At 43.5% G+C, this 18,087-nt stretch overlaps 1 protein-coding gene across 11 annotated transcripts in view; it reads left to right on the top strand.

The window, feature by feature from the left end:
• Positions 1 to 18,087, top strand: part of BLTP1 (bridge-like lipid transfer protein family member 1) — a 2,946,455-nt gene that overhangs the window by 2,272,602 nt on the left and 655,766 nt on the right. For all 11 annotated transcript variants that reach the window (XM_069631149.1, XM_069631145.1, XM_069631146.1 and 8 more), the window contains one exon: positions 5,352 to 5,550. In XM_069631149.1, the coding sequence (XP_069487250.1) occupies positions 5,352 to 5,550 (199 nt within the window). The remainder of the gene's footprint in view (positions 1 to 5,351; positions 5,551 to 18,087) is intronic.

The raw sequence follows: 18,087 nt of genomic DNA, 5'->3' as shown, positions 1-18,087 counted from the left end.
AATGATTTGTTAGCATGCACTCAAACAGACGAGATGAGCAGTACAGTTTAACACCCATGGAGATATACAGCAAGTACTGCTAAGGATTGCCATGAGATACTCAGGAAAGTGTCTCATTGGCAGGAATTTTCATTGAATGCTCAGATAGTGACCCATGCTTGGGTAGTCACCCCATTACTTTGGCTCCCCAACACATTCCTATGTGTTTTCATTTGTCCCATTGCTAAGGATTGCCATCACATGCTCAAATAGTTGTCCGATTGCGAAAGAGTGCCATCTTCTCCTCAGCTTTTCATATTGCCCCAGGAAATCTGCATTAAATAGGATTATGCCTTGGAAGAAGAGCACAGTGTCACTGTACTCTCCCAGACCTGCCCTTCACCAATGCCCCCCACTAGTGAGGAGGTGGGTGAAACTGGGGGAAAGTGCATCAGTGCTGCAGCTTGGCTTGACCCCTACAAGCCTTACAGTAGAGCTGGCGGCAAGAGAATAATGCAACATTGCTACAGCATGGTTTCGCCTGTCTTGCCCTATTCTGCTGCCATTGATAGCAGGGGGGTGAGGAGGGCAGGGAATAAAGTCTGCTGTCTAGAGTAAATGTCCATCACTCAGACAGGGATACACGTGTCTCTTTGTTGTTTAACATTAAACTAGTGACCTTTCATAATGAAATGTTAAACAACGAAGATGCATGTGTATACCTGTCACAGTGATGGAAATTCACTCTATACAGCAGCAGTTATTACTACTGCTGTCCCGATTGAAAACCAATTTATAGGGGGTCAGAATTTACACGTCTGTGTATTGTCCGCCACTTTCACTTATTCCTAAAAGGCATAGGGTAATGGTGGGTAAGTTGCTGCTATCCAGATGTTTTAGCCTACAGTTCCATGATCCCTCACCATTGACTGTCCTGGCTGGGGTGATGTTAAATGTAGGCCAGAACATGGAGAGCTGCGGGTTGCCCACCACTGGCTTTGAAATGTATGGCGAATCCAACCATTTCTAATATGTGTCCAATTCATGAATACGGATGTGCATGAAAATGTGTGTGCACACACTCCGCGCCCCCCACATCTATCTAGTTGCGCAAAGTGGTGGGAAAAGGGCATCTGTCTATGTGAATCTGATACCCACATTTTGATAACTTTTGTCAATTGGTACAAGTTATTTGGAGCAAGTGGTGGGGTTGTGCTAGCACTTATTATTTTTCATTACACATGCTGTGTAAACCTGCCTTTTTGCACTCAATTTTCATGTGAGACCTGCTTGGTAACTGATATAGAACTGTATATTTCTTGTAAATGCCCCATTTCAAAAGGCACGCATTGTTGGGATTTATGTATTAGCATACCTTTGCTTGAAAAAGGAGCACTCCAAAATTAAGCCGTCATTGGCATAATTGAGCCTGGTATTGTTGTCCTAATTGGTCATAATGGAATCTGTCAACTGGGCATTGGCAGGCAATAGTCCAAATAGCTGGGGTTTTGGATGGCCTGATCACCCAGCTGCGTGAGCATCTGATGCTTTTATACCAAATTCCCGAGATAGTGTCAGCACCTGAGCTTTTGATGGCAATAGATGATATAGGATATGAATGCCTGCCACAATGAAGGAGGTCAGTACAAGAGCATAGCATTGCAGTGCTTGACAAATTGTGGTACTCTAAGCCTATTTTGGCAATAGCTGGCATGCAATGTGAACACCTGTGTATAGATGTTAATTTCTGTCAATGGCTGTGCAATGCTTACACATCAACCAGCCAGAACTGTGGACTTCACTATTGTTTTTTTAGTGGGGGCATAATAATGGTTAATCAGCAAAAAGTAAAAAAATAAAATAAAATACTCAAATTAATTTGATACATCGGGTCACTAGACCCTTTCCTGGCTCATCTTTTATGCCATAGACGTTGTGCTGTTTCCTAGTTTCCTAGTATTACGGTCTTCCTGTTTAAACTGCACTAGGCGGTGTCCAGTCATTTGATCGAATACAAAGGATCGAATGACAAAAAGTTTGAGTCAAAAGGATTGAAAAACAATTTTTTCGAATGCATCTTTTTCTGTTTTGTTTTTTTCAAATGTAATATTGCTAAAATGTTTTTAAAAGAAACAGGGGGTTGGGGGGAACCCCCCCCCGACCCACCCCCACACCCACAATTTTTTTTTTTTTTTAAATAAATGCATTCGACCATTTTTTTTTTCTGGTCCTTTTGACTCGAATAAATGGCATTCGATCCTTTGTATTTTGACCCTTTAAACTATAACCGCACTAGGCATCCCACCAGTCTAGTCACACGTGTAGCATTTGTGCTTCCTTTTTCTTAGAAATGGCCTCGCCTGCGAGAGTTGTGTATCCCTGAAATTGTTCGGCGTGCTTAGGTTCTCATCACCCCATTCATGTTTTGACCATTTATACTACTTTTGTACACCTAGAAATGGCCTGTTATGCAACAGTGGTCTTCCTATAAAGTTCTTCAAAGTCCTTATGTGCAAACTTTAAGAAAATAAAACTGTGGTTTCACATGTTTGTTTTCACCAGCAACCTCTTGTTTTGCAGATGGTATGATACCACTTCAGGGGTTTTGAAAGGTTCTCTGTCATTCATGGAGTGTGCTAGTTTCGCAATGAATGTTCCACAAATGAAGCTAAGTGTTATTGTAAAGTTCTGGGGTAGCCCTGCACCTTCCACGGACAGTGCTTATTGAAAGTCAAAGTACCTTAACTGCCCATTTTTTATGGCATCCCTGAGGTGTCCTAATAGGCCAATTCTTGCAGAGCAAACCAAGCTCCCCCAGCCTATTAATGTTTTTTCTAGCATTATTTTATGATCTTATACTGTATGGATAGTGCCATGCAAATCAGTACGGTGTGCGCCAGACGGTACCCCATGGTTACCACCAAACCGATACTTTACTGCCCAGGTGTGGCCTTTGCTGGACTGCAAATAAAACCCCAGTACCAATACTGAAGCATTGATGCTGCATAAGTGTAATAATATTACTACATGGAATCCGGTTAGGATACAGAGGCTTTACTGTTAGGTACTTCAAAGTCTAACTGCTCTTGTGGCCTCTCAGGCCAAAGTGCCTCTTGTTACTCAAATACCAGAATATATCGCACACCCCACTTCCCATACATCAGGAGTGGGTGCTCTGGAAGAAATGACTCAATAGCTTCAGCCCAGAGTAGACTTCAGGGACAACTGAAAACCTCAGCTACCAAGTTCCTGGCTCACTTTGTGTGATCAGTGAACTCACCTGTAAAGGACCTGGTAGCATGCATTGTTGTGGAAGAGTTATCGTTATACCTTTTCCATTATGGCATTTGACCATCTTTGGGGTTAGCGTGTTATTCGGATATTGTATTTGTTTTTGCTCAATACTCCTTCATGGTTTTCTGTCCTAGCACAGGATCCTTCTGGGCTGCTGTAGCTAGGCCTTGTGTGCCACCATGCCCCGGTATAGCCCCTCCAATAGCTTACATGACAGTGGGGTGGGAGAGTGCCTCGTATTTGAATTATGGTTTGACCCTGCCACTATAGGTATCCATATTGACTAACTATACGTCATCCCCACCTAAGGCAGGTCTCTTTGTAGTTCCTTTGATGGGACAAGAGTAGCAGGTTTCTTTGATTGTGTCCATTACGGAAAGCTTCCTCCCCTACTGAATCAGTATTTTACTGGCAATTATGAGAGTAAGGAAAGAGATTCAGCTCCTTTGCTTGCTTCACATATATACACATACCCCACTGGGGCTGTACTAGAATGTTTCACTCGGAAAATCGATTACAGAAGACCGAGAACAAATAGCATCCTGTCATAGCTGGATTTAGGTCGAACAATGGTAAAGAAACCATTCTGCTCCTTTCATCAAGGGATTCACAGACATCCTGATCACTTTCTGGTAATGTGTGGTTTCACCAGCAGCCGTCAAGAGGTCATTGTCCAACAACTTCTTCCATATCCCAGCCTGACAGATGCCAAGTATGATAACATTCTGTGGAAGATTATGCACCAGAATGCACTTTATTCCACCAAGCTAATGTGCAGACAACCTGGCCAAATCTACCTTTTGAATGCAGGTTGACCTCACAAAAATCACAGAATATTTCTCACTGTGAGACTACTGAATTTCCTGTTGGCTGATTGAATTGTCTTGGTATTAAAAATGCTAAGTGCTTTGCTTCATGCAATCAAATCGACAGCTTTATGGATCATGGCTCAAGTAACGCTGAGTCCTCTTAGGTCATAGTCTAGGACTGTCACTCTTACTGGATGGTGTTAGTCTCTCCTAGTACAAATTAGGTTCTCAGGCAACCGAAGACTGGAGCAGTGACTGTAAAGCCCTTTTGACATGTCCCACATTACTGTGGCAAATGTCTCTTTTTTACTACACTCTTTCCTTTGATTACATTGAGGCAAGGCAACCCATTTCTTCCAAGGTATTCTCTTATCATCGGGAAGAGGTAACAACTGCTACAGTTGGCTTACTGTGTTCTTTGATGTGTAGCCGTAAATCTCAGTGCAGGAATGAAACCCATTAAATGCAATGAGAGTTTGATTTGCCCTCTTTAGGATTACTTACATGGACAACATTCTTTTAGTGTTATTTTGTGACTGTTCACATTGAAAGTGTATGGAGCAAATTGATACATTCCATAAACCTTTAGCAACATTGTAGAAAGGTTGCAAAACTTGTCAGAAAAATACTTCAGAAAACAAATTCTTTACAAAGGATTGCATCCAAAATGAGCTCAGCATATATTCTACCCTCTCTTAAACCTTTTTCATTGAGCTGAGCTATCACATCTCTATGCTGGGAAGTTATTTCCACTTCCTCTGACTCAACATAAACTCTTTCTGTCCGATGTTTTCTGCAAGTTCGTAACACAATCTAATTTAATACTGCAGTCTAATAAACTGTTGCGTTGATTTGCCACCAAGTAGGTACTTTCTCTGATGCTAAAGGGTAGTAGCTGCTGTTTTAACCATGTACATATATTTCTGCAATACCTTTCTGTCACTAGAATCAAAACTAGTAGAAGCATGTCTGTCCACATGGTGCTTTTGGATCTCTGCATGATTCTTTGGGAGCACAACTAATTTCTGACTGGACCATATGTGATGCAGCATAACACATTAAGAATAAAAATATAAATGGGTAATATTCAGCTGAAATGAATTTGAAAGATTGGTCTAATTGTTACACAAACTCTTGCATGCAAATGGTTAGTTGGAAATCACATTTCTGGGACACATTGCTTACTTTACCTGCTGTAATCATTGATGTAAACTTAATGGTGACTTATCTCTTGGTTTATTTGTCCATCATTGTTCTGTATATTTACAGGCAAACCACACTGCAGAGTTTGATACCGGCTCCGCTTTAGTCCTGACGATTGAGAGCACACTGATCACTGCCTGTTCTTCGGAATCCTTGGTCAGCAAAGGGCATTTTAAGAACTTCTGCATTCGCTTTGCGGAAGGGTTTGAGACATCATGGGATGATTGGAAGCCAGAGAAACGAACAGATCTTGTCATGAATGCCTGTAAGTATTTTCCTAAGAAAACATGTGGCTCATTGGCAAAACTGAAATTATCATAAATTCCCACATTTAAGTGAACATAGTTGTTGAGGTTCTGGTTGTATTTTTAGCACTCTAAGGAATTGCAATGCGTTCAAAATTAAGTTGAGGAAACATAAGAAATTGCACTCACGAAGTGATTCCCTCACTCTTCATCCTTTAAAGAAGAAGCAGCTAAATCAGAGAAGGAGACGTCAGTCGTTGAAGTCCTTGCTGGAAAGGTAGGTAAGGTTCCCACCTAAATCTGCTTGTGCAGAGAAGTGGGAACAATTTAGACTTTAAATGCTGGAGATATTTAAAAAAGCTACCCCATCGACCTCCTGTTCGAAGTCGAAGGTGGAAAAAGTGTCGGAGCCCACCACACAAATTAAAGCCGTCGGGGACTCTAGTAAGAGCTCGTCAGATGCACCAAAAGGCCAGAGTACAATCTCTGAGAAACCTCCAAATAACCCATCATCGCCAACGGCCATGCCCATATCAACATTTTTTGAGGCAGACACAGTGCCTTCTCCGAGAGGTCCATCAGCCTCAAAGCTCGAAGGCCCATGGGTTATGCATTGTGCAATGAGGTCGAAGAGAAACTGTCCTACTTTGAGGGAATACGCGATGATCAGGGTGAAGAAGTGCCTTTTGGGCTAGAACCCATGCGACTAACAAATACTTCAGAAAACCATTCTGAGAGGAAGCCATGATAGAGGATCTGGCTGTATATCTCTCAGGGGCAAGTGGTTTGAACACTTTGTCTGAAAGTGGTCTATACCAGCCAGACCGCATGAATATCCCAATGCAGTATACAGGTCAATCATAGGAAAGGTGTTTGAGGCCTTGGGGTGGGAACCCCTGACCAAGTAGGTTGCAGAATACAACTTGACAGGTATTCTAGATAGAGGGGTCTAGTAAAAGAACTAGTTTTACCTTTCCATGCAGCCTTTAAGGGGACTCTCTTGTGGAGCTTTGGCAAATGCCTTGCTCAGCGGCAGTAGTAAGAAGAGATCTAAAGAAAAAGTACATGCCTGCTCCTTGGACCCTGACTTTCTTTTTTTTTTTTTATTATGTCTATATAGTTTACAAATAAAGTTTTACAGATGTATAATAAAATACCTTCATGAGATACATTAAAATAATAATCATATCATTAGACTGTCCTTAGAAATGTTCATCAATCGATACATATATAAAAAATCCGATTACATACAATATTGTAGAATTTCATATAATGTCATACAATTTCATAATTCAAACCCATTTCTTACATATGGATTCTTACAAATGTATACCAAATCCCACATATATAAAATGTAAATATAAAAGTTCTCTTCTAGCAGTTCATGGATTCTAATTGATATGATATGGCATTTGTAACTTGCCTAAACACAAGTGTTTCAAGGCGCGACGAGGCAAGGGAGGGGGAACAGAGGGAAGACGGAGACAGCGATCTTACTAGGCCAGGTTACATTGAGATCGCGCAAGTGCAGGGGGGGGGGAGGAAGGGGAATGGAAGTACAGTACATAGGATGACAGTGATAAATAAAAAACAATAAATAAGTACAATAAAAGAAGTGCAGCCAGCTAGTGGCAGGGGCAAGGGTAAGTGCAGACATCAGGTGTCAGGTAATGGTAGCGAGCTGTAGGAATACAGAAACAGCCCCAAGTGCACGGGTTGCTAGGGGGGCAGTGCAGGGGTGCAACTGGTGGGGAGGAGCCCTGGGCTCGAGAACAGAGGGTAGCCAGGTGACCAGTATTTTTTCGGTTTCAGCCAGGGGGAGGAGGAGGTTCTCCTCAATTTTCAGAGAGGCAGGGAGGCTGTTCCAGAGGGAGGCCCCAGCCGCAAAAAGATATCTACCACCAACTTGATGCTTGGAGAAGCGACTGACTCTGACAGAGTTGGAGGCGGATGAGCGAAGGGCTCGAGAAAGAATATATTTAGGAAGAGAGAGTTGAAAGTATTGAGGCCCCAGGCCCCAGAAGGCCTTGTGGACAATGCAGAGGGATTTGAACTTAATCCTCGCAGCCACTGTGAGCCAGTGCAGAGATTTCAGTCCTGGAGAGATACGATCCCTGGGCTTGAGGCCAAGGACTAGTCTTGCAGTCCTGTTTTGGATGAATTGCAGAGAATAGAGGCAGACAGATTTAGAAAGAGGCTGTTGCAGTAGTCCAGCTTAGAGAGAACCAGAGCTCTGGAGACAGTGAGCTTCTGGGGGGGGGGAGAAGAAAGGAAGAATACCTCTGAGGAGGTGCAGCTGGTAGTTTGACTTCTTAGAGACGTCAGAGATGTGAGGAGAGAAGGAAAGTGTGGAGTCTTAAGATGACCCCAAGGTTTTTAGCCTCACAGGTGGGAGCAGGAAGAGGGCCAAGAGAGGCCAGCCAGAGAGTGACAGGAAAGGAGGGAGCAGGTGTGACGATGAGGAGAATCTCTGTCTTACTGACAGTAAGGCAGCGATCATTGCAGCACACCACTCCTGGATGGCGGAAAGACAGTCAGAGATGAGAGAAGGAGAAGAGGTGGCAGAAGGGAGCCTGAAGATGAGTTCAGTGTCATCCACATAGCACTGAAAGTTGGAGCAGAGATTGGAAATGCGATGGGAAAGAAGTGCAAGGTATTGGTTGAACAGCAAGGGGGAGAGTTTAGACCCCTGGGGAACACCACAGGAGGAGAAAGAGATAGAGGAGAGGAAGGACCCAAGTTGGACCTGGGAGGGTCGATCGGAGAAGGTGGTCAGCCAAGCCAGGGCCTGATCAGTGATACCCAGGTTATCACAAAGCCGACTGTGCAGGATGGCATGGTTGACCATGTCAAAGGCAGAAGAGAGATCAAGTAGGATGAGGATACCGGGGGTGTTGGAATCGAGGTTGGAGAGCAGGTCTTCACAGATGTTCAGGAGAGCCGTTTCCGTAATTCTGGCAGCTCTGAAGCCAGACTGATGGTCGTGGAGACAACCAACAGATTCAGTGTGAAGATTAAGCTGGGAGATGGGCAGCTTTTCCAGGAGTTTGCCCAGGAAAGAAATGATGGAAATTGGGTGATAGTAAGTCGGCCAGGAAGAGTCGGCAGAAGGTTTCTTAAGAAGAGGGTGAACAAGGGTGTGCTTCAGGGGTGAGGGGAAGACTCTAGTGGTGAAGGAGTGGTTGCAGAAATCAGCCAGAGCAGGAGCCAGGGTGTCAATGTGGTCCTTGATGGTTTTGGAGCAAAGGGGGTGAACCTGTTTTGACAAGACTTTCATAGATCAGACTTGTCTAGAAACCTTGTCTGAGGAGAACAGGGGAAAGGTAGAGAAGGAGGGAGGAGAAGTGACCACAGAAGGGCCAGAGGAAGAGTAGGGAGTAGAGGGAGAAGAAGAGAGAGAGGACAGGATGAACTGGGTTTTAGAGATGAAATGAGCAGCCAGGGCCGTGCAGAGGGCCTGGGAGGGGACAGGAGAGGTAGAGACTGCAGCAGGACTGGCCAGCTCCTTGCAGATTTTAAAGAGTTCGGCCGAGATTTTAGAAGCCGCAGAGACGCAGGCTTGTATGTGAGCTCTCTTCTTGGTGCGGACAGAGAGCCGTTATTGCCTTTGGAGCAGGCGGCAGGCAAGTTTGTCAGAGAATGTACCGAAGCACGTCATTTCCTCTCAACCACCCTGCACTTGTGTTTAAGGGTGACGAGGTCCGAGTCGTACCAAGAGTTGCACTTGGCTTTGGGCTTCAAGCGGATCCTCATGACAGGGGCAAGAACATCGAGAGTATCACATATAGCAGAGTGGATCATGGAAAGGGCTGTGTCAGGGTGAGTCAGCATAGGGGGAGAAGGAGGAGACAGTACTGGCAAAAGCCTCAACTGACACACGCTTGAATGCTAATTAATACTGAAATAGGTGTAATCATAAGAGAAGTCGAGTTACCATTCATGAGCCACCTCCAGAAAACCTACTTGGGCACATAGTATTAATCAATCATAAACCTGTGGAATTCTTCCTTTTGTAGTTCTGCAATAACCACACCACCTGAAGAACAAATACGTCATCATTCACTAGGTTGGGCGAGTCTGTATGTGCACTCATAAAACTCATAATACCTCTGCTTTTTTAAGATAGTAGTTTTCATGAGATTGATAAAGGTTAGGGTGCTGTAGATTTCAGCGTTGCTAGTAATGCTGCTAACGAAGACCAGTCCCTTTCCTTCGTGGTTCTTGAATCCAGTACAGTCCCAATCTCCAGATAGGAGACATCCCTATCTCCTTCATAGAAGATAATGCATTTTTTTCTGATTGTCACCTTGCCCGAGGATAAAAAAACATCAGACTTTTGTTGCATTCACACTATGTCAGTTTTGTTATACAACAACACTTATAATCCCAAGCCTAGCATACACATTTTGTAGAAGCGCTGAATTTACGTGCAAAACCAAAAATCCAGCCTACTGTCAGCATTTATTTATTGGGTATTTATAATGTGCCTATACAGCAAAGGCACCTGCAGAAGTACCTAGAAGTACTGCTTAGGCGCTGGACACTTTGACTCCTAGATTCAATTTCGTGGCGATTGCCTTTGTTGTGTTTTGAAAGTTAGACCATCAAGCTCTGCCCCCAATTTACCCTCTGCCTATATCTCCATTGTGCGCGCGCCCCCGCGGAAGTACCCAGCTTGCCTTGGCTGTGAGGCGAGCAGTGACTTCTCGGACCGCTCCTTGTCACATCAACTCAACTTAGGCAAGTCCCAATTCTGTTTTACGCACCTTTCATTCAGAATCTAGCAAATACACCCCCTTGTTCCACTGACAACGGACTCTATTGAATTAAACATGTCAAAAGGCACATATTCTTTAAAATCAAATTCATCTGAGGCACTAACAACTCTATTAAACTGAACCATGCCCCTCAGAAAAATGTTACTAATGCCATGTCGATGAGCAAATCGCTGTTGCTTACCTTACCTATTCTGAAAAACAAAATGCACATTTCTGATATTGGGGAGTTTTGCCGACCGGGTGCCACAAAACATCTGCAATTCAACCAATGCATATCCAATCGCCGGCGCACCGTCTCATGGAAAGTGCTGACGAAGAAAGCCCGATCACAATACCAGACTCATTGCTCACGGCGGGCTTTGTAGGCACCCCAGCCGATCTCTTAGATGATGCAAATTCTACTCAAAGTTGTTGATTCATTGAGCCCCCAGTTACAGCCGATATAACACTATGTCACTCACCATCGACCAATAGACAAAAAGATGAGTTGCCACTCGCACATCAGATGGCCATTGTTACAAACACCAAAGCTCCCACACTTGGCACACCAAGTTGTGATCTCTCAATAGCACCCAATAACTCAGATCAACAGTATTTGCATGAACAACACATCCAAAATCCAATACTCTCCAACATCGCCTGTCCTTAGTAATTCTGTCTCGCCTCAAGCACCTCCGACACAGTTGGACCCAGATTGCATCGTAATACCAACCACAACAGACAAGAATAGTCCATTTCAATCTCCTATCATGTTTGAAAATTCGATACAAAACTCATCAGCTCTTTGACTTTCTTTTGCACATCCCACCCCTCGCAAAACAAAATAGTACCTCTCATCCATCAATGGTACCCCAACTACTTCCTCCTTCGCTAGCACTTCTGAATATCACGTTAAAAGCAATATACACAGCACTCATTTCTTTATGAAGACTCTTTGAGACACTTGATTAAAAAATAACCCTTAGTCAGCTTTCATCGATAAACTACTCGAACTTGACTCTACAAATGGTCCTAATCTTACAGATAAACACATTACACCTTCATGTCAGGAAATGCCTTCACTGAATCCATTTATTCCATTGTATGTCTTTCACGACACACAATCAGCATTCCAAACAGAAAAAAGACTCGAACACAAATCTGTGTTTTACCATCTTTTGATCAGGTCATTCGACTAATTGAAACAGTCGGTATTGATACTGATCCATCTCTGATTATTTCTTTGTTGCCTCAAGACTCAATCACGGTTGGCACGTCAAAACAAATGTCAGAAACAGAAAAGCGCTCTTATACCATTTTTACCTCTCATAAAAAGAACAAAAACAAGAAAATGAATAAACGCCCTTCACACGAACAAAAAACATGAGTTTGGCCCATCTGCCCTTGAACTCTAGCTCTAAACAGTTTATTAAATCTACTAGAGCTGCGGTCATTAAAAATATTCAAACGTTAATACTCTTGCAAACCCCAAATCCCTAAATAAATGTGAACACCTCAAATGCAACTACATCTTGACACTGTTGTAATGTAAAAGCATAACTATCTGTAAAATCAGATTCACACCAAATCTCTTTAGCAAGTTGGAACATGTGTGGCTTCACCCACTTATTGGGTAATCTTGAGAACCATTTAGACACCTCCGATATAATAGCTCTGCAAGAGACATGGCTGTCAGAAATCCCTTCTTGGGACAATCACAATATCATATTAAACCCAGCCAAGCGTGCAACCAATGGAAGACCGATGTCTGGCCTCCTCGTGGCAATTAAACTCAGCTCTGGGTTCTCGATTGGGCCATGGGCTGCTCTCAATCAATATATGCAATTAGTCAAGATACTATTTAAGACCTACACCATCGCTTTAATTAACATTTACTGGAACCCTGTGGGAATCATGGTAGAAAACGACTTCACTGACTTTGAAGCCATCTATGATTTAAGTAGATTGGCCCCGACCATCACTCATAATTCTCGTAGGTGACCTAAACCTTCACTATGTATCATCAAATACGGTAACGTTAAGCTCTTACTGGGCAGGTTCAAAAGGAGCTTGAGGAATAAACCATTAAACAAACTCAAAGATCTGATGTACATATTAGCTAAACGCTGTTTAGTCATGAAGTGGAAAGATGTTAAAGGCCCTAGCGTCACAGGTTGGTGGGAGGACTTGAAGAAATGGGTGGCGGCTGAAACTGGGGTATGGGAGAACGCGCTACGAGACCAGAAACTGGAAATGAGCACAGACATACAGCAGTGGATCGCCCTTACTGTAACCTTATTAAACCCGGATGCGTCGAAAGCGACAGCGCCCGAGGACATAGGACCAGCAAACAGAGAGACTACGGACTTATTGTGGAGAACCATGAGGCATATAATCATGGTGTGGGGGAAGATGGGGGAGTGGACGTTTAAAGTTGTCATTTTAGGGGGGAAGAGGTGTTCACTTCAAATGTAAATGATGCTTATGTAATTGCGTTGTATTGTGATGATTGTTCAAATAAAACAAATTTTTAAAAAAACTTGAATTCAAGAAAGAAACATGATAATGACTAATGGCTCGTTGCCAGGTGACATTCCTCCTTGTAGCACCTGGAGAAGAGGCTCACAAGAGGCAGTAATTGATTACATCTATGTTGGTCAAAATCTATTTGCATAGGGTGATTGCTTCGAAATTGTAAGACAAAAAGAGAGCGATCATGAAATGCCGAGTCTCAAATGGTCATGGCCCTCCCTGACTAATTAATCTTGCAAGAGCAAATTTAAAGGCACTCTTATACTTAATAACGGGCAAAATAGATTCCGGTGGTCTGAAGTATTGTCGTTCAATTTGAACAAATCCCTGGTACAAAACTATAACACATTCAACAAACACATTAATCATGAAGACATCCAATATAGATCTGTACTACATCTTTTCAGACTGCATTAAAAAAAGAACAGAGAAAAAGATCTATACAAATATTCATGTTTACAATGCGCCCTTAAAGGAGAGAAAAACTCAATATCGACGAGACAAGAGAATGGTGCTACTTCTTAACATGAACTTAAGATTTGATGCCCTTAGATCCATAAAAACTAAGTATAACAATTAGCTCCAAGCCCAAAAGGCCTCTCTATATCAGAAAGAAGGAGAGGCCATGTTGAAGGTCGTTGCCACCAAAAACTCTGCCCGGACTTGGTCCTTACTCAATCAGGCGAACTTTATCTCACGGCCGTCAGTCCAAATAAATGGGGTGTCAGAGGTACAGTGGGTGGCTCATTTTTCAGGATTATATGCACCTCCAGATCCTCCACCAAAAGATTATTCTAACTCACTATCCAGTGAATTCTATCTCCAAATTTTGAAGGATGACATTTTATACTTTATACAGATATCCAGTCAATCTAGAGCACCAGGGCGAGATGCTTAAACAACACTCTGAAGTTTGGGCCTTGATTTTACACAGCATCTTTTCACACACTATTGGAACAAATCAATTGCCCACATCCTTGCGACATTGAATAATTATACCTGTATTCAAGAGGGGCGATCTGCAATCTCCGACAAATTACAGGCCAATCGCCCATCTTGATGCGCCAGGCAAGCTATTTGCTCGCCTTGTTTAAAGCGGTTTCAACGAGTGGACAGTTAGAACACACCACCGTGATCCTTTTCAGACAGGGTTTGTTTCAGGCCTGGGCACTGCCATAAATCTCACGACCACAACTGCCCCAAAATCACATTGCCTCGCTTTAAAACAACCTCTTTATTTGGCATTTGTCGATTTTCACTCTGCCTTTGATTCCCTATCTAGGCAACTATTGTTGACTAAGTTGGTTAAAGCTCATTGCCCCACTTCCATCAGCACCCTAATTAATCTGCTACATTCGGCCACATCTATCCAGATGCGATTGACGCTAGATGGACTTTTATCCACCTATATCCCTACTCATAGAGGCCTCAAACAAGGGTGCATTTTGGCATTAGCTCTTTTTAACTTTTTCACATTGGATCTCAAAGAGAACTTTGCCAATATTATACAGACGCTCCCAAGCTAGGAACCCAATTCATCCCATGGCTGCTATAGGCAGACAACCTAGTGTTGTTGACGAAAGCTCCCAAAGATCGACAAAGACTACTCAATGGGTTGGTTACCTATGCAGATACAAATTATCTACAGATCAATCTTGAAAAAACCGAAAGTGATGCATTGTGACAAATCTTCAAGCAGAATAGTAACCTGGTCATTGCATTCCAAAAAACTACAAGTAGTGCACCATTATACTTATCTGGGCATTAATATAAACGACCAACATGAAGACAATCTATATTTTACCAGCATTGAGACTAAGCTTATCACAGCAATATCACAAGCAAAAGCAATATTAACTAAATATGGCAAGTTCTCATGCACACCAGCACTAGTCTATTATAATCAAAAGGCTGTCCCAATCTTGTTATATGGTGCTGAAACAAAACACATCTTTCAACAAGTATTTTGGGACAGAATTGAAGGGCGATTTTTGCGGCGAGTACTAAATCTCCCACAATCTATTCCTGTCGCTATGATTTGGTTTGAATTGGGTTTAATTTCACTCAATACCGTTTATGCATGGAAATGATGCCCTCATTTTAAAAAAATGTCTCTTAGCTCCAAAATCAAACATGTTGCTAAGCATATTAGCAACCTATTTACTCACATCTGTTCATACATTTCCAGCTGCATGAAAGTCTGCTATATTGGACACTCTGGTCGCTGCTGATAGAACACGATCTTCTGCTGAGCAACCCAACATGCGCCAAACTAAAACTATATCGATCTGATTGGATTAATATACAGCGAAGATGTGAAGCGTATATTGACGTCAAAAACAATCAGTTTGGCAATAAAATCCTCAGTGTGGTGGCTAGCTATTTAGCGAAATGTCCTTCGGCTTGATTTAGGAACGCATATCTGAGGTTCAGACTAAATTTGTGGCCAACATATGACTTAATGAATGTCTAGAGCCGCGGAATTATTAAGAAGACTGACAACATATGTTGCTTTTGTAAAATTAGTAATCAAAAAGAAACCCTGCAACATTTAATCACAGAATGCATAATGCTTACAGGAAAATGTAATCTCTACCAGAAGCGGCTTTTTAACGACTTCAGAATAACACATCCGGCTGCTCTTTGGCAATGCATCTTTTCCACTAGTCAAACATCAGCCGGAATTGGAACAAATACATTTTTGGAAGCCCTGCATTTAGATAACAACATATGAAGCAGTTTTCACTTTCAATAAGAGAATTAACTTGGGCATTAATAGGGACCTATGTGTACTGAAGAATCACATTTTAACTACTGCTGGTTTTACTTCACGTTGTCTATGTATTCTTGAATACTTTTCAACTATATTCTCCTCCAGTATATGAATCGCATGTATAGGAAAAAATGAATGTTTTTATTCCTCTTATGTAAAGTGCCATTGTACAGTACTGTTTCTTTTTTATGCAACCTCATTGAATCTTGTTTTATGTTGAATCGTTTAACCGTAACTTTTATCCGTTACTATGTATGTTTGATTAAATTAAAAGGTTGAATTTAAGTCGGCCAAAGGGTTTCAAGGAGCAACAGGACAAAAAGGTGGGGAGGACAGGGATGGCGAAAACAAAAACGGTTCTACTAGGCCTTGTGTCATTCGTATCGTGCAAGTTCAGTAACAAGAAGTGCAGGGAATAGTGGGGGGGAGGGGGCGGTCAGGGCGAAGAGGGCCCAAGGGTTATGTGAGTGCCGATGGGATGCAGGCCCAGCCAGGCTAGTGCAGGGGGATGGAGCCCGTAAGGGCAAGTGCAGGTTAAGTGGCGGTTCTAGGGAGACCAAGTGCAGGGCTAGATTGATCGAGGAAGGTCTGGTTACCTGTAAGAATCTGAAGGAACCAGGCAGCCAGTCAAAATGTGGCAGAGGGGGACATTAGCAGGGAAGGGGGAGAGGAAAGAAGGAAGAGAAAAAGAGGGTCTTAAGAAGCTTCCGGAACTGAAGGAGATCCGGCTCAAGTCTGAGAGGGGCAGGGAGGCCATTCCAGAGGGAGATACCTGCAGGGGAGAGATATCTTACCCCCCCCCCCTACTCTCTGCTTGGAAAAGCATCTTATCTGCAGAGAACTGGAGCTAGAAGACCAAAGGGCTCTAGCAGGGAGGTATTTAGCGAGAGAGAGTGGATGTAGCGGGGTCCAGAGTGCATAGGGTCTTGAACTCCTATTCTGGATTAGTTGAAGGGGGCGAAGGGAGGAATTAGGCAGATTGAGGAAGAGGCTGTTGCAGTAGTGCAGCCTGGAGAGGACCAGAGCTCTGGAAACATTGGGCCTCATTACGACCCTGGCGGTCCGGAAATAACGGTGGCGGTAAACCCGCCGCCACCGTTGTTTCCGGACCGCCTGATCCCGACCCCTGCAGGCGGGAGGTGATGTTCCCGCCAGGTCTGACCTGGCGGGTTTAACACCTCCCTCATGCAGGCGGACGAGGAAACACCGGCAGCATTACAAGATGCTGCCGGTGTTTCCATGATCCCGATTCCCATTGAGTCCCATAGGACTCAATGGGAATGGGGATTTACACCATTCCGCCTCCGTGATTCCCGGAAAACCGGGGTTGTAATGTCCCGGTAATTCCGGGAATCACGGAGGCGAAATGGTAATACGAGTCCAGCGGTAACTAGGCGGTTTTACCGCCGCGGTTACCGCCGGACTCGTAATGAGGCCCATTGAGTTTCTTGGGGAAGGTGAGGAAGATCAGGAAAGGGAGAGTGCCTCTGAGGAGGTGCAGCTGAAAGTGGGCCTTCTTAGCAAGGTCTGTGATGTGAGGAGAGAAGGAGAGAGAGGAGTCGAAAATGACACCAAGGTTTTTTCAATTGATATTTTAGATTTTTCTTTTTGTTCTAAAACACAAGTTTTTATTTATACTAAAAAACACTTATATTTTTTTAAAAACAACAGTTCATCTATACACATTCTGTGGCCTTTAGTAAGGCCTTCATACAAATCCATATGCCAAAACAATAACTAATCATTTAAATTTCAGACACAAAAGGATAATTGTACACAGTTGATCTCTCCTCACAATGCAATTTTTATAAAGCCTGACACAGTCCAGGATAGATTCTATATTTTGTTATGGGACCTTCCCTATCTTTGCAGTGTCAATGGTTGCTATGTTTGTAGTTGACACAGTGGGCCTCATTACGAGTTTGGAAGTAGCCATGCTGTTTTTACCGGCATGGCTACCCCCAAACTCGGGTCCGGATCCCGCAAAATGGGAATAACCGGGCCATTCCGACCTTTGCGGGCCCGGTAATTCCCATTCGCGCGACCCAGACCCGGTACGTCCCCATTCCCATTTGAGCCCCGATAGGGCTCGGTTGGAATGGGGAGGATGGTAACAACGGACCTGTTTGTAACGGGACCGTTGCTACCATCCTGTTCTGCTAGCGGGTGCCGCTCTGCACGTCTGGTCTGACCAGGCATGTAGAGCGGCCCCGCGAGCAGAACTCGTAATGTGGCGGTAGAGTGATAACGGCGCCGGCAGCACTACCGGCGACGTTATCACTCTACCGCCAGGGTCGTAATGAGCCCCAGTGTGTTTCATCCGTCTCTTGAACCAAGTCTGTTGTTCCACAACTATGCAGCCTTCATCAGGGCGAGTTCGATTTGGATACACATCAATGTGTTTTGTGTCTTTTGGTAGTAGCCCTGTCTCACAAAGGGGTGTTGATGGCCCTCATGTATGAATCATCCAATCCAATTTGGACCAGTTGGAAAAC

The sequence above is a fragment of the Ambystoma mexicanum genome, chromosome 6q, assembly GCF_040938575.1.
Source record: "Ambystoma mexicanum isolate Mex_15411 chromosome 6q, UKY_AmexF1_1, whole genome shotgun sequence".
NCBI classification, from domain to species: Eukaryota; Metazoa; Chordata; class Amphibia; order Caudata; family Ambystomatidae; genus Ambystoma; species Ambystoma mexicanum.
Note: the sequence above shows the minus strand (reverse complement) of the source record. Positions and strands in the feature narration are given on the sequence as shown.